Consider the following 21,011-nt stretch of genomic DNA (forward strand, 5'->3'; position numbering starts at 1 on the left):
TCTCTCTATTTTTAAAACATGCACTTCTACTAGTGCATGGTTAGGGTAGGTATGGGGGTATTTTCAGGAATTTTTTTTTTTTTTTGTTAATACATCCTCTTATAGTGTATGGTTGGACATGAGTGGGGAGCATTTCCAGTATTTAACTCTCTTTTTTTCTTTTTTTCTTTTTAAATATCAAATTCAATCAGCTACATCCATAAATAGGTGTACATACCGCCAGTTTGTTATCTTTCTTTTTTGTCCTTTTCTTTTTTAATGTTAAAAATCGTTATTTTTATTAATAAATAATTTTCTCAAAAAATCAATTCGTAATCTTACACGTATCTCAAGGTAAATTGTAAAATTTGTCTTTGTGGACAACCTTTCTAGTTTTAACGACCACACCTTCCCATTTCTTCTTCACTAAACAAACTCTTTGATTTGGATTTCTACTCAAGTGGAAGAAGTTCCTCGCTCTCTAAAGGAATTGGTTATTAAAATGAGAGTAATCGAGGAAAAGTCGAAGTTTGGCTACGATTGGATTGTCATAACAGTCGTTCCCTTCGTTCTCATATTCTTCGTTTTTTTTCCCTCTCCCTTTTTTTTTTTTTTTTTTGTTTTATGATCAGTAAGCTTATCGTGAACGAATTCAGTAAGTCAATGCTAGTGAACCCAGGTCTCTGGTATCATCACCCAAAGACTTTACCAACTAAGCTAGTTGCACCTACTAAAATTTTGATTGGTAAGCTCTGGACTTGAACCAACGACCTCAAAGTTGCTTTGCAATATGTCAAGCCAACTGAGCTATGGGTCTAAGCCCTTTCTATACAAATGTATTTAAGTTAGCAAATCTTTGCTAAAAGCTTCCCTCTCTTTATTTCATAGTATTTTTTTGTTTATATCCTTATTTGGTGTGTTATATACGATTTCATTAATTCAAGATTATACTAAAAATTCTTGTAGCAGTATAATTAACTCTCTTTTTAAACTTTTGGTTAGCTCTGATTACTAACATTAATTTATCTAGGAAAAAAAACAAAGATAAATTATAATTGTTCGGTGGAGGGGAGGTAAAAACACTATTCTTCCAATAACAACTACTGGATAAATTAATTTAGTAACACTATATCATATATAAATGACAAGGAACAAGATCATGACCAGCACTGCCTCTTCTCTAGCCCATAAATGCAACCATAGGTGCCAAAAGTAGGGAAGCTCCAAGCACCATAACATTCATGCTATGTAAGTTCTTCAATGCTCCGTTAGGGGAATGTTTTGTGGTAGGCGTTGGTGTACCGCCTGGTGCGTTGCTTGCATCGGAGACGACTGTGACTGCTAGCTTCATCCCTTGGCCGCAATGGCCCAAGTTTGGACATAGGAAGTACATTGGCCCAGTTTTCTTAAGTGTAATAAAAGTGTTTCCATCTCCGTGGCTCTCAAGGGGATTGCTGGTGGCACAGTTGTCGTAGTTGGCCTGGTTCACTACGTCCACTTTGTGTGGTGCGCTGTAGGTGAACACTGGATTGCAAGATCAAAATTTTAGTTACTGCTTGGAAGCTCAGGTACAGTACAGTTACCTTTAAGGCTTTCAATGGGCAGAATTTGGCCCACCACATTTTGAGTAGTAGAATATGCCCATTTAGTTATTGGGCTGAGACGATATAGGACCAAATCATTTTTAGGGTGGGAACTGGCCCATGTTAGATAGATAGGACTATTGGGTGGCCTATATATATATATATAGTAGCGACCCAACCCATTTATAGGTGGAAATACTTGTAGGCCGAAACCAGGCATATTCCAGCCAGACCATTTAGAGGGGATGGGCTTCTGCTAAGATTTTGAATTCCAATTTGGGCCATACTCAGTCCAGCCCTAATTACATTAGATAGCTACTGGGACTATTCAATAATTGATTTATAACTATCTTGCTAGATAGGATGGGCCTAATAAATGATGGTCTTTTTGTACCTTTGCTTGGGCCTAGCCCACCAAGTTTGTTTCAGCTTGGTATTTCACAATTCAACATCGTTGATCCATTCCCTTTCCTAGTTTTACTAAAACAATAATGCAACATTGATTAACTCTTCTGGGCCCACTGATCTAATGGATATTTTGGTCTATTCCATGAAGGACCTTTGACACCGAAATATGAGTGAACTCATATCCCATGATGAAATATGTCAAATTCAGCAGGATGATTATTGTGTGGATCCACCAATAATAATCCTTATAGGTGAATTTTGATTCACGAAGTTTTACTTCTGAGAGTTGGGGTTTCGAGATTCAACTCTTTGAAGTTCAACTCATGAAAGTTAACAATGAGAAATACTTACCTATGCGGCACCAAAAGGGAGGTGATGTTGTACGCAACTTAAAAAAGAGTACAAAATACTTACCGAGGCGGTCACCAACAGTGAAGGTCTTGGCAGCAGCCCATGTTTTATAGTCGACCCCTGTAGTCCATCCAACACTATCTCCTACGGTATAATCCGTAGCAGCATAGGCCATTGGAACAATGAACAACAAAACCAGAAGAGAAGTAGTTTCCATGGCTAGCTATCTCTCTTAGAACTTCAATGTTAATAATAGGTTAAGTAGAAAGCATCAACAATGGGTCTCATATATATCTTGTTATTTAGATAGAGAAAACAAATGAGACAAAAACTTTGGAATTATTTTAATTTGTGAACAATGAGAAACCATCTTCTACCTAACGCATTGAGACTTTGGTGTCCCTCTTCTCATCTGACATAACTGTCCTACCTAACTTGATCCCATGGGTTCAAGGACAAGAATGATATTTGTGCACGCCCGACCCTAGACCTAGCATACAACAACATAAGAAACACAAGGTTTACTTGGTTAGCTGGGCAAGTTTATTTACACTCATTATTTATGTGAAAAATATGATCACAACATCTCAATTTCACTTCTTTGTAGGAATTGGAATCTAAAATGAGTTGGACATGAATTTGTAATCTATACAAAAGTTGAAAAATGCCCCCTAAGACAAAAGTTACGAAACAGAGGAAAATTGTTACCCCATTCTCTAGTATAAGTCCATTCTTTGCCAAGCATGGTGACAAAATTCCACAATTTATTGAAAAAATTGCAATTAAATCATGATTTTAATAATTGTCGATGATTTAAAAAAAAAAAAAAAAAAAAATACAATAGAATACAAGGCACGAATAAAACAATATCCTTACAAAAATTTTAACCATTTTTGCCAACTTTTTCCAAAACTTTCTTTTGCCAAATTATTTTGGAACCCCAACTTTGTCACAGTGCTGCCAAGTGCTAATATAAATGTATGGCACGAATAAAACAGTATCTTTCCAAAAATTATTTCAGACTCTGTGGGAGGGTTTCTTTATAAATAATCCTTTAACTTTTAGGTCATAACTTGATAGTCTATTTAGTAAACTTTTTATATCTATCGTCCCTCAACCTCATCTCTCCTTATAATTTTTTTTTTTTTTTTTGCAATAACTAAATTACCATTTTCTCATCTTTGTCACATACTTAAGTTTTTTATCGGCGAATGCAATCGTTTCCAATGATTTTTTATTGTGAACGACGAATGAAAAAAGACATACTCCTAATTTTGAGCATTTAGATGTATTTTTCGATTTGTTTCGATGATTCATAACAAAAAATGATGAAGGAAGTTGGAATTTTGAATATTTTTAAGATTTCATTATAATTTTTTACTCAAGCGTTGGTTTCACAACTATAATATATGTATTTTGGGTATTTTAAAAAAATTCATTAAATATCAAATTTGAGAAAAAACGAAAAACACAAACAAAAAGAAAATTGAATCTGTCCCATCAGCTATATTAATAAACAAAAATTGCCAATAATTTGCATCTTTTTTCCCCTTTGATGGCTTGGTCAAGTTATTTTATCTAGACCACAGTTAAAAGTTTCTTAGAAAATCAAATTTGATCTGAGTTGAGGTAGCCAATGTTTTCAAGTGGCAGATTGTGATTAAAAGTGGAAATTGCCACGTCACCATGTTGAAAAGAGTACATGTTGATTGGCTTTCTTGTTTTGACGTCTACATTTTCATTTCTGTTGACACGTTTGGGTGAACTATAGATGGATTGCATCTTACCAAAAATTAAGACTATGGAGCTCAAGAGGTGATGTCGTGATGATGAAATTTCTCTGACCTTGAGTGTTCAGAATCTTGGGTTTCTTTTGAAAAGGATGATAGTTTTTTCAATTACTCTCGCTCTCTCTCTCTATCTTAAACGTTAAGCTCTCTCACTCAGACGAAGAAATCCTAACTCTCGTTGGTTCAGTGATCTCTAAGCCACTCTCGATCTTGAATAGACAAAGCTCTCTCATTGGCTCACTAATCTCTCAATCCACAATTCTAATCACTTTTGATGGGGTTGGAAGATTTAGATTGGGCTAGTTTTTTTTTTTGCAAAGATGCTCTCCTCATCATAGAGGTCATCCTCATAAAAAATCAGCTTAATTCGAAATTTTTAAGGCATTTAAGGCAAATCGCTGGCTCCCTAACATCAAGTTCCATATGTGTGTGTGTGTTTGGGGGGGGGGGGGGGGGGGGGGGGGGTTCAAAGGCCCTAAAGAAAGTCAAACATTATGCCAAACATTTTTCAAAATAAGGATTAGAAGTTTCAGACTGGGCTGATTTTTTTTTTCTGGAGGTGATCTTTATGGTGAAAAGATCATCCTCACCAAAAATCAGCTCATTCTGAAACTTCTAACCCTAATTTACAAGTTGAAAAATCATGATACACTTTGATGGGGTTTCTTAGTTTTGGAATGAGATGATTTTTTGAGAATGATCTCCTCACTACCTCATCATAGAGATCATCCTCACAAAAAATCAGCCCATTCCGAAATTCTAACCCACATATATATAGGGAGCGGTTCGGCAGCCCTAAAGTTTGCCAAGTTTGGTGCCAAACATTTTTTGTAAATCACTTTTAATGGGGTTACAAGTTTTGGAATAGGCTCATTTTTTGTGAGGAAGATCTCTACAGTTAAGAGATCATCCTCACAAAAAATCGGCTCATTTTGAAACTTCTAACCCTAGTTTACAAGTTGAAGAATCGTGGACCGTCCAATTTTTGTAAATCACTTTTGATGGGGTTAGAAGTTTTGGAATAGGCTGATTTTTGGTGAGGATGATCTCCTCATCATAGATATCATCCTCACAAAAAATCAGCTCATTCCAAAGCTTCTAACCCATATTTTGAAAAATGTTTGGCACCAAACTTGGCAAACTTTAGGCCTGTTGAACCGTCCCCTATATATATATATATATATATATATATATAGGGTCCCGTTCGGCACCGTAAGTTTTACCACACACTTTAACAAATGCGTTTTGTCCTACATGGGTTAGAAGTTTCGGAATAGGCTGATTTTTGGTGAGGATGATCTCTATGGTGAGGAGATCATCCTCACCAAAAATCAGCTCATTCCAAAACTTCTAACCCCATCAAAAATGATTTACAAAAAATGGACGGTCCACGATTTTTCAACTTGTAAACATGGGGCTAAACATTTCGGAATGGGCTGATTTTTGGGGAGGATGATCTTCTAATCATAGAGATCATCCTCGCCAAAAATCAACCCATTCCAAAACTTCTAACCCATGTAGGACAAAAAAGATTTGTTAAAGTGTGTGGTAAAACTTAGGGTGCTGAACATTTCCCATATATATATATAGGGTCCCGTTCGGCACCCTAAGTTTTACCACACACTTTAACAAACGCGTTTTGTCCTACATGGGTTAGAAGTTTCGGAATGGGCTGATTTTTGGTGAGGATGATCTCTATGATGAGGAGATCATCCTCACCAAAAATCAGCTCATTCCAAAACTTCTAACCCCATCAAAAATGATTTACAAAAAATGGACGGTCCACGATTTTTCAACTTGTAAACATGGGGCTAAACATTTCGGAATGGGCTGATTTTTGGGGAGGATGATCTTCTAATCATAGAGATCATCCTCACCAAAAATCAGCCCATTCCAAAACTTCTAACCCATGTAGGACAAAAAACGTTTGTTAAAGTGTGTGATAAAACTTAGGGTGTTGAACATTTCTCATATATATATATATATATATATATATATATGAGAAATGTTCAACACCCTAAGCTTTACCCTACACTTTAACAAACGTGTTTTGTCCTACATGTGTTAGAAGCTTTGGAATGGGCTGATTTTTCGTGAGAATGATCTCTATGATTAGAAGATCATCCTCACAAAAAATCAGTCCATTCTGAAATTTTTAGCCCCATGTTTTACAAGTTGAAAAATCGTGGACCGTCCATTTTTTGTAAACCATTTTTTATGGGGTTAGAAGTTTTGGAATAGGCTGATTTTTGGTGAAGATGATCTCCTCACCATATAGATCATCCTCACCAAAACTCAGCCTATTCCAAAACTTTTAACCCATGTAGGACAAAACACATTTGTTAAAGTGTAGGGTAAAGCTTAGGGTGGCGAACGGGACCATATATATATATATATATATATATGGGAAATGTTCAACAACAAACATTTTGACAAACATTTTGGCAAAACATTTTTCAAAATATGGGTTAGAGGTTTTGGAATGGGCTGATTTTTGGTGAGGATGATCTCTACGGTGAGGAGATCATCATCACCAAAAATCAGCCCATTCCAAAACCTCTTACCCATCAAAAATGGCTTACAAAAAATGGACGGTCCACGATTTCCCAACTTGTAAACATGGGTTTAGAAGTTTTGGAATGAGCTGATTTTTGATGAGGATGATCTCCTCACCATAGAGATCATGCTCATCAAAAATCAGCCCATTCCAAAACCTCTAACCCATGTTTTGAAAAATGTTTTGCCAAAATGTTTGTTGCTGAAAGGGACCCTATATATATATATATATATAGGGTCCCATTCAACAACAAACATTTTGGCAAAACATTTTTCAAAACATGGGTTAGAGGTTTTGGAATGGGCTGATTTTTGGTGAGAATGATCTCTACGATGAGGAGATCATCGTCACCAAAAATCAGCCCATTCCAAAACTTCTAGCCCCAATTTACAAGTTGAAAAATCGTGGACCGTCCATTTTTTGTAAACCATTTTTTATAGGGTTAGAAGTTTTGGAATGAGCTGATTTTTGGTGACGATGATCTCCTCACCAAAAACCAGCCCATTCCAAAACCTCTAACCCATGTTTTGAAAAATGTTTTGCCAAAATGTTTGTTGCTGAACATTTCCCATATAGGGAAATGTTCAACACCAAACATTTTGACAAACATTTTGGCAAAACATTTTTCAAAACATGGGTTAGAGGTTTTGGAATGGGCTGATTTTTGGTGAGGATGATCTCTACAGTGAGTAGATCATCGTCACCAAAACTCAGCTCATTCCAAAACTTCTAACCCCATCAAAAATGGTTTACAAAAAATGGACGGTCCACAATTTTTCAACTTGTAAACTGGGGCTAGAAGTTTTGGAATGGGCTGATTTTTGGTGAGGATGATCTCCTCACCGTAGAGATCATCCTCACCAAAAATCAGCCCATTCCAATGCCTCTAACCCATGTTTTGAAAAATGTTTTGCCAAAATGTTTGTCAAAATGTTTGTTGCTGAACGGGACCCATATATATATGGGAAATGTTCAGCACCCTAAGTTTTACCACACACTTTAACAAACGTTTTTTGTCCTACATGGGTTAGAAGTTTTGGAATGAGCTGATTTTTGGTGAGGATGATCTCTATGATTAGAAGATCATCCTCCCCAAAAATCAGCCCATTCCGAAATGTTTAGCCCCATGTTTACACGTTGAAAAATCGTGGACCGTCCATTTTTTGTAAATCAATTTTGATGGGGTTAGAAGTTTTGGAATGAGCTGATTTTTGGTGAGGATGATCTCCTCACCATAGAGATCATCCTCACCAAAAATCAGCTCATTCCGAAACTTCTAACCCATGTAAGACAAAACGCGTTTGTTAAAGTGTGTGGTAAAACTAAGGGTGGCGAACGGGACCCATATATATATATATATATATATATATATATATATATATGGGGGAGCGGTTCAGCGGCCCCATGGTGCCCCATATGGTGCCACGCATTTTTCAAAATATGGGTTATAAGTTTTGGAATGAGCTGATTTTTTGTGAGGATGATCTCTATGATGAGGAGATCATCCTCACCAAAAATCAGCTCATTCCAAAACTTCTAACCCCGTCAAAAGTGATTTACAAAAATTGGACGGTTCACGATTCTTCAACTTGTAAACTAGGGTTAGAAGTTTCAAAATGAACTGATTTTTTGTGAGGATGATCTCTTCACCATAGAGATCATCCTCACAAAAAATCAGCCTATTTCAAAACTTGTAACCCCATCAAAAGTGATTTACAAAAAATGCGTGGCACCATAAGGGGCTGTTGAACCGCTCCCTCTATATATATATATATATTGTCGTGAATTTCGGATTCAATTTTTTCACTCAGTCTATACTCGGCTGACCCACAAAACCATATATCGTTTTCTTCTGCATACACAAGGAAAAAAGATTTATTGTTTTGTGCTCTTGCCATGTCAAAAGAGTACAGACCGAGTGAAAAAAAAAAAAAAGTTCAAAAGGATTACAAGAAGAAATAATTTTATTTTAGTTTAACTAATCATCCAAATAAACTCTCTGCACCTTGTAAAACTGTTAAAATGCCTCCTTTCAGATCTTAAATTATTAAGGAATATATATCTTTGTAACCTTATTAATGGAGTTCAATTTGGACAACAATTCTTCTTCTGTTATTCTCTTTAAGTAATGAAGAAGATAGAAGTAAACCCTAGATTTTTCAATTTTTTTTACATTGTTTATCAATAAAAACAAAAACAAAAACAAAAACCAGTAATCATAAGCTAGATTCCATACACACCCATGTTAATTGAATTTGGAGCCAAACCAAGCTTATAATTTAATCAAGAAGAGATAAAGGAGACTGTCATTCCGCTTCCACCATTTCTGCTTTTTTTCTAAGGAAAAAAGTTATGTCACCAAAGCCCTTTTAATGTCTTATCACAAGTAGATGTTAGGTTAGGTTGGCCTGCCTCCGTTAAACCTAATATTCAATTTTAAGAACCTAATAAAGGCCCATGCTTTTGTCAAACAAGGAAAAAAGACAATGCAGAGAAAACAGAAAAAATATTTCAAAAAACAGTTTCTTTTCCGACGACATATATTTTCATGAAAAATGAACATCCAAAGAACTTTTATATAGAGAAAAGCCTCCTCTGCTAAAACGACAAACAAACAAAAAATTGACGCCCAGCGTCCTGATAGCCCTATTGGCAAAAAATCAAATAATCAAATCAACCATAACGCAGGAAATAATGTTTTGTTTCAACTTGTTTATACCATCTTTCCCTGTAGTTTCATTTAATACTAAGAAGAATCATGAAGCAATGCACGATATGATGGTGGAATATAAGATACAACAGCTGGAGGAGCTAACTTGTTTGTAATCAAATTATCACTCCTAAGAAGAATATGAACGAACTGCACTAACCTTTTCGACAGATAAAAATAAACAAATATAAAAAATTAAAGAACCTAAAAGAGGTAACCATACCGCTGGAAGTTTTCCATGAGACCTTTAGAAATAATAGTCCAACCCCCATGCTTGTTTCTGTTAATGAAATTTTCATCTGAAGTACTGTGATTTGCTTTCTTTGATGGCAATGAGAAGAAAAAATAAAATAAAAAAATGAATCCTTGACCACGAATCTTACACAATTGGGATATCACCGCCGTGCCAAATTAAGCCGCCCAAACCAATTGTGTTGTGGAATATCAAGGCCAGTTCGAAAGATTGAAATGAGATTGGGTATGCATCTTGGAAATATATTTATCTACGTTTTCTTTGTCTTCTACGGCATTCAAAACAATCGGCACATAGGGTGGGAGATTTAGCTCTACTTATGTTAGTGGCTTGGAGCTTTGTTGGTGGAACTTTTAGCTCTTCTACAAGTACCTGACGAAGTTTCTCATTTTCTTCCATCAGCTCTTCGATGGCTTGCTGATGTTTAATCACCTGAAAGTACATAGATCAGATCAACAGCTAGGCAGTTTCAACACATAGTGATCAATAAAGAAGAGGACTGCTATTGGCACCCCAACTTTTACTTATTACACTCCAAATTCTTAAATTATTTATCATCCCAATTAAAGGTTAAAACGCACTCTTCAACCATAATCCAGGTTTGGTTCAGATTATAATCTCAACATTACAACACTTGTTCAAACAATTTCAGTAGTTGTTTACAATTATGATTAGGCTCATATAAAATCCTAAACCCAAAAAATATAAATCTAGCAAGGAAAAAGGAGAGAGCTATTGGCACCCCAACTTTTACTTATTTTCAACCATTCACTTTCTTTATTTTAATTGGGGTGTAATAATTAAAAGTTGTGGTGCTAATAGCAGCTCTCTTAAAGAAATGGGAAACGTTTCATAACTCATGATCTACTTTATGATACTAGCTTGCTGGTTCTAAATATGAAAGTCTTCCTTATTTTTCTGGATAAGTGTTTTTAAAGGTGTGTGAGGCTTACACTTTGAGAACCGCTTCAGAGCTAGACTCACTAATAAGGCCTTAAGGTACAAGGAAGAAATGTAAAAGACAGTTGAACCATACGCCTAAGACCAATAGATGTCCAACAGGCATACATGCCTCTAGGCATGGTTGCATACACCCTTTGGCCAAGACATATGACTCAGCCTAATTTTTCTTCTTGCTGTAGAATACAACATATAAAAACTAATTCGAATATAATATCTACTTATATTACTACTAGTGGAGAGAATTAAAACATAGAATTTAATTATGTGGATTTGAAACTTAAAATGTTGAAATATGTGGTGGTTCCACTATTTTTTTAATTGGAGTATTTCTATATGTTTTATTATTTATTTAAGAAACCCATGCATGTGAGACGTATGCCTTCTCATCTCGAGGTGTAAACTAAGCGCCTCGCCTCATGCCTCAGCATTGTCTTAAAACATTGGTGGGAATCACAATTTTCTAGAAAGCATATTTTTTTTAACATTGATTGCAAAAAAATTATAGGTATGCAAAAAGGGCTTAGAAATATGAACCCAAAGTACTATTGATTACTCAATTGATTTGGAACATTAACAAGGATCAATTAATGAAAAACCTTACCATCTGAAGAACATTGTTTTCTGACTGCAAGCGTCCAGCCTACAAAATGAAACCCCAGCTTGAGAATAGCATCCCATTGTAACAGCAGTCCATGCAAATATCAACTAAATCAAAGCTTAAGATCAAACTTGAAACATTTTTTCAGGATATATCATCACAAACTAATGGTATTCACAGACTAATTCAACAATAAGCAGGAAGAAAAAAAAAAACATGGCAACACTACTTTCTTTTAACATTTTTTTAACTGAATAAAAATAGGCAGCTCTATTATATGAGGACACTATATTGCTTTGAAGTCTAAATCAAAAATATGAAGAATTACTTACTGCATTAAATATAAACTTAGACTAATCCCAAGACACATTCCAGAAAATTTAACATAAATCAATAAAATAATTTCACAGCTTCAGAAGTAAACCTCTCCAACTCTAATCTAAAACAGTTTTGACAAACTTAAAAATGGATTATTGTATCATATTTAGGTCCTAGGAATCCATAACAATAAAGCGAATTTATTGAAATATTCCAACTCAAGAAATGAATATTCCTACCCAAACAACAAAGAATGTTGTTTGTGCCACATACCAATTCATTAAGATCCGTGTCCTTGTCTTTCAAGACTGGATTCTGCAAGAAACTGCTGATAACGTTTTCAGTGCGACTGCCAAAGGATTTGTCCAATGGAGATCCTTTAAATGCAAAAGACTTGTTTATAGATCCCATGTCCAAACTTCCACCTTGGTCTTGAGATGTGTGTTCTGGAGCTTTTGATGCTAATTGCAAGATATTTCCTACTGGATTTTGTATGGAGGTATCATTCATCATGTTCATGCTGCTTTGCAAGGACCCTGGTAACATATTTTGACCAACGGATAAGCCAGGAACGACTCCAAACTTCATCATCACCTTTGCCAGTGCTTGCTAGCAAATAGAAAGAGATTATTTTTAGATTGATGGGTAGAAAACTATTCCAAAATATGAAACATATGAAAGAGAATCACACGTACTCCAAGAAACGATTGAAATTGATGTACCACACCAGGCTTTACAGCAAGACCTGCAATGTAAACACTTCTTGATAGGTTAAGAGATTTCATTCAAAAAAAGTAGTACATCATTACTTGGCTCCCAAATGGGTATAAGTCCTCTTACTGGCATATATGGGAAAATGTGAAGAAAGGGTACATGTGTCCATTTGTAGACAAGGCTGCTCCACTATATTAGAAAAAGACAGGTCTGACACACGATCAACACTTCTTTTAGGAAAATCTTAATGAACCTCTATGTTTCCCAGCTTGCAATTATTATTTATATGGTTTAATGAACGATGTTAATATTCCCAAGTAGAAAGGTCTAGTTTTGCATATCTTTGAACACACTTGGGTTTGTAATCGTAATTTTGTTATTTAATTTCATTTCTTTTCGCAACAGGAACCCTTTTACACCATTCAATCTTTCTAGAACCTTATCTTACATTAAAGCATACATTTTCATCATTTACTTAACCTAGTCTAATCATCAACATCATCATTAATAATGTTTTAGTAGGCAACATGAATCTTGTTCCACCATTCAATTCTATCTAGATTCATAGCTTCTGTTAAAACACGCATCTCCGTCATTTTATGAACTTGTCTTACTAAATACTAGCACAATTGTTCATGCTCTTAGACCTATAGAAATAAGATGAAAAAACTCAAGAAATAGAGCCTTACCTCCCGGTAACCTTCATACCATACAACAAACATCTAAGGGAGCAGTTTTTTTTTTCTTAAAAAGCAACAACAGGCAATACATAATCTTTGTTTCAAACATTAAGTGCTACAAACAAATGATTGGTACATATAGAGATGCCAGCATTTGAAAGTAACCATTCCATCCAATGCAGCCGGCTTTGGAAAAGTTGTACCTTGAGTTTGTAGATAGGATCCCCTGAGAAGAGTTACTATGGCAGTTCCCACTCCCAGAGAGGTTCATATAGGAACTCACTTAGATGCCCTTGTCAATAACCACGTTTGTCCCTCAACAACATCAAGGATCCCTGGAACAGGTATCTACTCCAAAGTCCAAACCATCAAACCCTACATTTTGTCATCCTGATGCATTGAACAAGTCCACCTTGCATGACATTGAGATGGTAGGGGACAGAAATATTAGGCATGGTTACAGATGGCGCCCTCCATGGCAAACCATCTAGACTGTTTGGTATGGTGTACACGTCGCCATCACCACGATGTGCAAGCATGACTAGGAATGATGTAATATTAGATCACCGTGCATGGCACTTCAGATGTCAGGTTTTACGTGTACATATGGCATTTTATCCCACGTTTCATGGGATCCGAAATGTGCCACTTACATGCAATTCAAAAGCGGAACCATATTTCCTTGGTGTTGTCTATAAGCCAACAGTTAGGCCTTGACTGTTGTTTCTCTAACATTGTCCTAGTCAATCAAAGAAAGGGGGAAAAAAACAAACAAAAGGGAGTGTGAAGAAACAAAAGGAAGATCATTCAAAAAGGCCCAACAGGTAGAAAACTCTGGAAGATGAAATGGAGCTGCTCTATGCTAAATAAGAAACAATTATTGAAGATTGATTGCAAAGAATCTCGACCAAGAAAAAATAGGAGTTATATTGAGATGACAACGGAATGACATTGAGGATATCCTTTGCTCTCTAGAAATCAAGGATATGATGACAAGATTTGCTGAGATTAGTCAGAAGTTCGGTGATTGTGACTTCTTGCTTGCTTTAGACACCTGAGACAGAAGGCAATTCTTCTACCATGAAGTCATAGTAATAATAACAAAGATGATTTTTGGTGCCTCTAATCAACAAATGGTAAGTAAAGGCATGCATATTGATCACATATTACCTATTGGTAAATTTTTTTGACAGTTTAAATATGCAGTCTTAGATTGCTACAGAGAAATAAGGTCCAGATAGCCAACCCAATGTTGGTATTAGGCTTTGATGATGATAAAACTATACATGCATAGGCTTCAAAGTGCCATTCTCGACATAGACATGTTGGTTGGAAAAAGTCTTAAGTATTCCTTGCACATATGAAGTTCTCTTCAAAGAAGTTTTCTTCTCCGCTTGTAATTTTCTTCTTAATATCTGACTGAATTACTGCTCATAGCATAAATACCAAAGAAGTATACTTGTGGAAGGCAATGCAATTATCTTTCTTAAGTAGGTAAGTATCCCAAAGGGAATCTAAGAGATACTCAACACCCTGCACGCGTTGTATATATGTTTTCATTGTTAGAAGATCCCCATGGTTGTGAAGATTCTTTCAATTTAGATTATTCACATTTTTTATTGATGTTTATTCTCGTATATTGGCAAAATAATAAATTTTACTTCAGATAATTATACTAGCAAATCGATAAACTACTATGTCTAATTATAAAGATTCAAGCTCAAGCCATGTTTAGTGCTAATGTCTTTCTTAGAAGACCCAATAAGACAGAATCACACACCTACTCCAAAACCATGGCCAAAACCAATTCCACATCCAATACCCGCTTCGATGTTCTTTGCTCCAAACCTCCTCAACTAATAACAGTTTAAAAAGTAAAAAAAAAAAAAAAAATAAGTAAGAACATTATAAGCATAGTGAAAAAGCGAAAACATTTCAATTAAAAGGTATTCAGAAAGTAACTAAAGAACAAAAATCATCAAAAGCCGAAGATCAACACACTGGACTTACCGAGCTGTTGACTTGTCTCCCAACACCAGAAAAAGCATCTGTTGCACCTCTAGTAGCAGTCATAACTTGTTGAAGTGCTGGTATTGCACCTGAGTCACAATGTTAATTCTAAATTTAGTGATAGTGGAAACTGGAAATAACAGCAAACTAAATAGAGAGATTCTCTAGTACAATGATGCAGTGGGGAGAAGTAATCCATCAAACTTTGGAGGTTTAGAAACAATTCGCAATTTAGTAGAGATTTAAATGTTAAGAAAAATAGGGGCAATTGAACCAAGAAATGAATAAATAAATAAATAAACAAAATGCAAATCACACATAGAACACGCATGGCTTGATTTACAGTACCTCCTTATTAACCAGTACTATCAGGCTCTACAAACCACATCATTAAAAGACATTTGATTGTCTCCATAACAAACCAAATAGAAGCCTACAATGAGACAAAAAGTCTCAAGAGCACAACAATAATACTCATAAGGAAGCATGCAATAGTATTTAAATAGGGAATTGTAAGAAGACAAGTCCAAACACAAATGTCAATAACTATAATATCGATCTAGATATTCCTTGACAGTCGACACCAACCCTAGAATGCCCACTACGGTTTTCACTGCATTGTACGTACCTCACAAAAGATTGATTTCTTGAAGGAAGAAGAATAGAGGGTAGGCCAGGAAGAAGCAGAAGTGCCCAAAACTAATGGAGTTTCAATGTTATTAAGATCATAAGGTAATTTCTTCCATGAACTTGACTTGTTGGTCTTCCTATAAGATGTACTAATGGTTGAATCTTCTTGTTTTTCTCAAAGAAGAACGAGATTGTTGTTGTTGTTTTTTTTTTTTTTTTGTGGTTTGGTGTTGGAGAAGAAAATGATGAAATTATCACTTCTTCAATAGGGACGACAAATAAAAAAAGATAGAGAAAAAGACTTATTGTTGCTCACCATTAATCTCAAAAATTCCAATAAAGAAGAGAAGAAGTTATGATTAAAAAAAAATTCCAAAAATAAAGAAGTTGTGATGATTTTAGAGTGTTGGGGGCAGGGTGGGTATTTATTTATATAATAGACTTTTGAATGTTCAAATCTAAATCTAAGTCTGGATGCTTTTTAGACAGGGATTAGGATTTTGGATTGTAAACGGATACATGAAATTTATTTTTATTTTTTTTTTTTTTGCTCACAATGTTCACAGAATACGAGTTTCACCACATGAGCCCGTGTATTGAAACATCCCCAATTTACAACATTACCCTCATTAAGCTTGATAAGATGAGAAATTATGGGAGCAAAAAATCAATAATTTTTTTTTGATAGGTAAACAAAATTTCATTAAAAAGAAGGAAGAATGCACATAAAAGGGAGAACAAGATATCCAACCTAAGGAAAAGAAAAGAAAAAACAGAACAACAAACAAAACCCAGCCGTACAGTAATTACTCCTCCAAATTACAAACCCCATCCCACCTTTCAAGGAAGTCTTCAAAAACACCCCTCTAAACACCTTAAAAAGCTTACCCTAGTAGAAAAATAAAATGCTAAAACTGAGATTACTGTATCACTAACATATGTTTCTTTCTCCCCAAAGATCCTTCTATTACATTCCTTCCAAACGGCCCAGCAAATAGTGAAGGGGGTTATGCTTCATAAAGTCCTCTTGGCCTTCCAAAACCAAAAGCACCATTGCACCCAAAATTCAAACATATTTCTAACCGAGCCAGGGAGACAGCTGTAAACTCCGAATAACGAAAAAAAGTATTCCCAACCCTATTGGGTGAAAGAACAATGAAAAAGAACGTGATTTGAAGATTCTTTATTCACTTTGCAGAAGACACAAAAGTTTGGCGCAACCATTCCTCTCTTGATGAGCTGATCCAAAGTAGAAATCTTAGTAGGAACTTTAGGACCCCATATGGCTATAACCAGAAAAACATCCTCATTGGAGTGGACACTCAACGAATACAAGGAACGCACTGAGAATGCCCCATCCTTAGAAGCCCCTCAATAAAGTCCCCCCAATCCTCCATTTCCCAGTCATTAAATGCTCTTCTAAAGCCTAGGTCGGAAAAAAATCAATAATTTTAAACTACAAAAAAGCAATCATGTACAAGCTCTTCAACCTAAATGTAATCTTGAATGCCTCATCTTCAACTTCGTTTAACCTTCCCTTCAATCCCTTTTAGAAAACACTTGATTTTCTACCCGAAAATTCATTATCTTTTACTTACAAAAGACTTGAACTTTCTGTTGAGATTTGAAGGTTGAAGCAGAGATAATCCTAAGTTGAAAACTAGGATGAAAAGAATTGTACTCTAAATGATAGATTTTGAGGAAGCAAAGTCAAGGTAAAAATCCAACGTGTTTTACCTTCCAGAAATCCTATCATATTCATGAGAATTGAAGGCCGAGAGAGATAGAATCCTAAAAAATCTATAACAAAATGGGTTTGGTGGAGAAAATTGGGGTATTTACGTCATTTATGATTAGTACTGCAAAGTAGACCAAGGTCAAAGAAGCATGTCATCAGTTTGAAAATACAAGAGTATCTCAAATATTTACCAAAAAGTTGGGACCCATTTCTAAATTATAATCATTCTATTAAACATCATTCACGTGGAGTTATTTTTTGCTCAAAGAATCTCTCGTCTCGTCAAGCCTAACGAGGGTAACATTGTAAATTGAGAATGCTTCAATACGTGGGCTCATGTGGTGAATCTCAAATTTTATGAACATTGTGAGCAAAAAAAAATTCATCAATCCGTTTACAATTAAAAAATCCTAATCTTTGTCAAAAAAGCATTCAGACTTATTAGATTTGAACATTCAATAGGCAATTATATAAATAAATACCCACCCTACCCCCAATACTTTAAAATCCTCACAACTTCTTTCCTTTCTTCATTGGAATTTTTATCACAACTTCTTCTCTTTTTTATTGGAATTTTTTAGATTAATGACGAGCAACAATAAGTCTTCTTCTTCATCTTTTTCGTCTGTCATCCCTACTAAAGATGCAATAACTTCATCTTCTTCTTCTCCAACATCAAACCACAACAACAACAATCTTCTTCTTCTTCGAGAAAAAGAAGAAGATTCAACCATTAATGGGTCTTATAGGAAGACCAACAACTCAAGTTCAAGGAAGAAATTACCTTATGATCTTAACAACACTTACACTCTTCTTCTTCCTCCAAGAAATCAATCTCTTGTGAGGTACGTACAATTAGGAAATATACCTTTAAAATGTTGGACGAAAGTAAGTCACGTCATCCAACATTATCTCCGACTCATTGGATTCCATGAAAGACAATGCCATTTGATACAATAGTAACGTACATTGTACTATTCCTTCAAATAGAACCCCCAAATCAGAACTGTATAACTTGGAGTCAAGATTCTAAATTTCAAAAAAGTTGGAAAACTTCAGATTACAAGATCGATATCAGGCAATTTAGAGATTTTCTAAGATGTCAAAATTCAGTTTTAAATTTGATATGAATCTTGAAGAAACTTCAGAATTCTGGGATTTCACATCAATCACTTCCAATGCTGAAAATGATGTTGAAATTAAGATTTTAAACATTGATTGGGTTATCACCATATCAAAGACCTAAAAATAGATTTCCCTTAGTTATTTTTTGTTTCAAACACAAGGTACGATACATTACTACCATAATTGAAATTGCATACTTGTGGGTAGTTGTTGAAATCAGATAAATGATTGGAACATGAGATTTCTTATAAATGTTGAACTAAAATGAAGATTATAAGATCGAATCGAGTTCTGAGATATTCAAAGAGAGGAGTTATATTTGATGTCAAACAATATAACAGTTTAGGTATGATAGTTTATTGTACTATTGACATCAAAATGACAAATCATAAATTTAAAGAGATAGGCAGAAAAAGAGAGATGAAGGGTTTTATAATATACATGGTAAGTGGGATATTACCGATTGATTTATGATGAGGGTTTTCACCATTGTTGGGTTTGAAAATTCCTCCAAAGTTCATCATTTTGGACTTATTTCAAAGTTCAGAGAGAAAGAGAGAGAGGTACCTAAGTTTAAAGGGCGACCGATGCCAATACCAACACCACATCCGATTCCAAAGCCAGTGAAGACTTGACCCACTTTCAAAGCAAACGGATTCTCTATTTGAATTGGAAGCCTCCTCCTCATCCCCCCAAAATCATTACTACTACCATTTCTGCTCTCCATCTCTCTCTCTCTCTCTCTCTCTCTAAAAGCTAAAGTAGAGAAGATGGTAACCTTTTACTTTCTTTTTCATAGCCTTCTGTCTGCAAGAAAGGCACAGACGGTCTCTCTGATTGTTTTTGAAACTCGTCCAACAACGGCACATGACTCGGGTGAATCATCTCAGTATTGGAAACGTCCGAGTGAGAAGCCCACTTAGATGACTCGTCTGAGATTTGAGTCATCAAGGGTTCGGCTGAGTCTACCAATTTTGATATTTTAGCGTAATTTCCAAATACCCCCTGTTAAGTTGATGATATTAGATTTACCCCCTTATAAAATGCAAGATTAAGTTTACACCCTCACCCTTGACTGTAAATCAACGTCACATTTTCTTGACGATTAAACATTAAAAAAAATTATTTAGTAATTTAAGTATTTGAATTTAATTTTCAAAAAAAATCAAAATTTCACTATTAAATCATCAAGAAAATATGACTTTGACTTACGATCAACAGGATAAACATAATCTTGCATTTCACAAAAGGATAAAATCTAATATCACCAATTTAATAAGGGTATTTCTAAAATACCCATATTTTGTTCAAATAAATCATTTTTAATAAAACTAAGTTTATATTGCCTAGGCCCACAGTCATATTTATTGTATTTTTCAATATAGAAGTAGTTCGTTCGTTAACATGGTATTAGAGCACTAGATTCTCATAAGTTACGGGTTCGTTTCTTTTCACCATTATGAGTGAGGGAGAGTGTTGAATGCATATTTTTCTCTACTCTTGAGTGTGTCGTCATACTCTAGTTAAGTCTCGTGACCCTCTTATATTCATAGTTCTCCTTCTCCAATAGATCGATCTTTTGGTGGTTGATTAACTATAAATACTTGCATTCCAAGTAGTAAGAAGAGTTTACAAAGAAAGAAAAGCCTAAAGACAAAATTCATTCAACAATAAAAGTTCATTTACAATTTAGCTTAAACAAAATTGTAGACACCAAATTTGACCAATTCATACTACTATCCTACACAGCCAAACTAGTAAAACTTACCTGAAATGGTATACTTTTCAAAAATCAAAAAAAAAAAAATACCAATAAAAACTCAAATATTTAAATCACACTAAAATAAGATATTAACATTCAAAATATTAAAAATGGTTAAAAAAATTCTAAATGTTGTAAATTTTAAACTCATGTTGAAATTTTATTTCTTAATGGTCCCTCAATCTTATCTCGTGTTATTATTTATGAAATACTCAAATTATCCATTTTTCATCTTCTTCACAAACTTAGGTTTTCTAATGGTGATTCCAATCATTTTCAATAATTTTTTATCTTGAACAACGAATGGAAATGATATACTTATAATTTTGAACATTTAGAAGTATTTTATTTATTTATTTCAATGATATTATAACAAAAAATGAAAAACGAAGCAAGTTCAAAAATTATTATACAATGTCAAGCTCATCCTTTTTTTTTTATTTTTTTCAATCTCACCAATTTTATTTATTGTTAAGACTCAAGCTCACCAATTTTTATTTTTGTTGACTTCATCAGTTTTATTTATTGTTGAGCTCAACAATTTTTAAAAAAAATGTTGAACTCAACGATAAAAGATAGTGAGCTTGACACTAGTAAAATCCACCCAATTTTTATTTTTTGAGTTTTTCTAACTGAAATATATGGAAAGATTGACTACAAACTTAACATAATGACTTGTGTAGATGACTTCAAACCAAAAGAATCATCGTTAATCGATTAATTTTCATCTTAAAATGAAACATAAAAAATCCTAATTTTTTTACATACAATTTCAAAATACTTGAAAATAACTTATTCTTCCTTCTTAATTCCTTTCCTTCATAATGGAATCTCCGAAACTC

At 34.6% G+C, this 21,011-nt stretch overlaps 2 protein-coding genes across 4 annotated transcripts; both read right to left on the bottom strand.

The window, feature by feature from the left end:
* Window positions 1–1,014: 1,014 nt before the first annotated feature.
* On the bottom strand, window positions 1,015–2,623 carry LOC147393334 (mavicyanin-like). Its single transcript, XM_086454915.1, has 2 exons — window positions 2,385–2,623; window positions 1,015–1,503 (listed from the first exon to the last, which is right to left on the bottom strand). The coding sequence occupies exons 1-2, from the start codon at window positions 2,536–2,538 to the stop codon at window positions 1,160–1,162; spliced, it is 498 nt and encodes a 165-aa protein (XP_086311041.1). The 5' UTR covers window positions 2,539–2,623; the 3' UTR covers window positions 1,015–1,159.
* A 6,729-nt stretch (window positions 2,624–9,352) lies between these two features.
* Window positions 9,353–19,226, bottom strand: LOC147393335 (dynamin). Of its 3 annotated transcripts, XR_015182198.1 has the most exons (8): window positions 18,975–19,226; window positions 14,915–15,003; window positions 14,685–14,760; window positions 12,206–12,255; window positions 11,784–12,119; window positions 11,196–11,234; window positions 9,762–10,063; window positions 9,353–9,658 (listed from the first exon to the last, which is right to left on the bottom strand). XR_015182198.1 is itself a non-coding variant. In XM_086456319.1 (7 exons), exons 1-7 carry the CDS (start codon window positions 19,132–19,134, stop codon window positions 9,878–9,880), a joined length of 936 nt encoding a protein of 311 aa, XP_086312445.1. In that variant the 5' UTR covers window positions 19,135–19,226; the 3' UTR covers window positions 9,353–9,877. The 3 variants fall into 3 exon arrangements, 2 of the variants coding, with proteins under 2 accessions (XP_086312445.1, XP_086312446.1); XM_086456319.1 differs by having other exon boundaries at window positions 9,353–10,063; XM_086456320.1 differs by having other exon boundaries at window positions 9,353–10,063; window positions 18,868–19,007.
* Between the last annotated feature and the right edge of the window lie 1,785 nt (window positions 19,227–21,011).

Source organism: Akebia trifoliata, chromosome 10 (assembly GCF_017979445.1).
Source record: "Akebia trifoliata isolate Shusen 1 chromosome 10, ASM1797944v1, whole genome shotgun sequence".
NCBI classification, from domain to species: Eukaryota; Viridiplantae; Streptophyta; class Magnoliopsida; order Ranunculales; family Lardizabalaceae; genus Akebia; species Akebia trifoliata.

Bases quoted from the DNA above. Each gene is read 5' to 3' on its own strand.
- LOC147393334 (XM_086454915.1), bottom strand. From the start codon at position 2,538: ATGGAAACTACTTCTCTTCTGGTTTTGTTGTTCATTGTTCCAATGGCC. The intron at 1,504-2,384 runs GTAAGTATTTTG...CTTGCAATCCAG, and splicing joins CACTGTTGGTGACCGCCTCG to TGTTCACCTACAGCGCACCA.
- LOC147393335 (XM_086456319.1), bottom strand. From the start codon at position 19,134: ATGGAGAGCAGAAATGGTAGTAGTAATGATTTTGGGGGGATGAGGAGG. The intron at 12,256-14,684 runs GTGTGTGATTCT...TTTACATTGCAG, and splicing joins TGGCCATGGTTTTGGAGTAG to GTCTTGCTGTAAAGCCTGGT. The intron at 10,064-11,195 runs GTAAGGTTTTTC...ATGTACTTTCAG, and splicing joins AAAACAATGTTCTTCAGATG to GTGATTAAACATCAGCAAGC.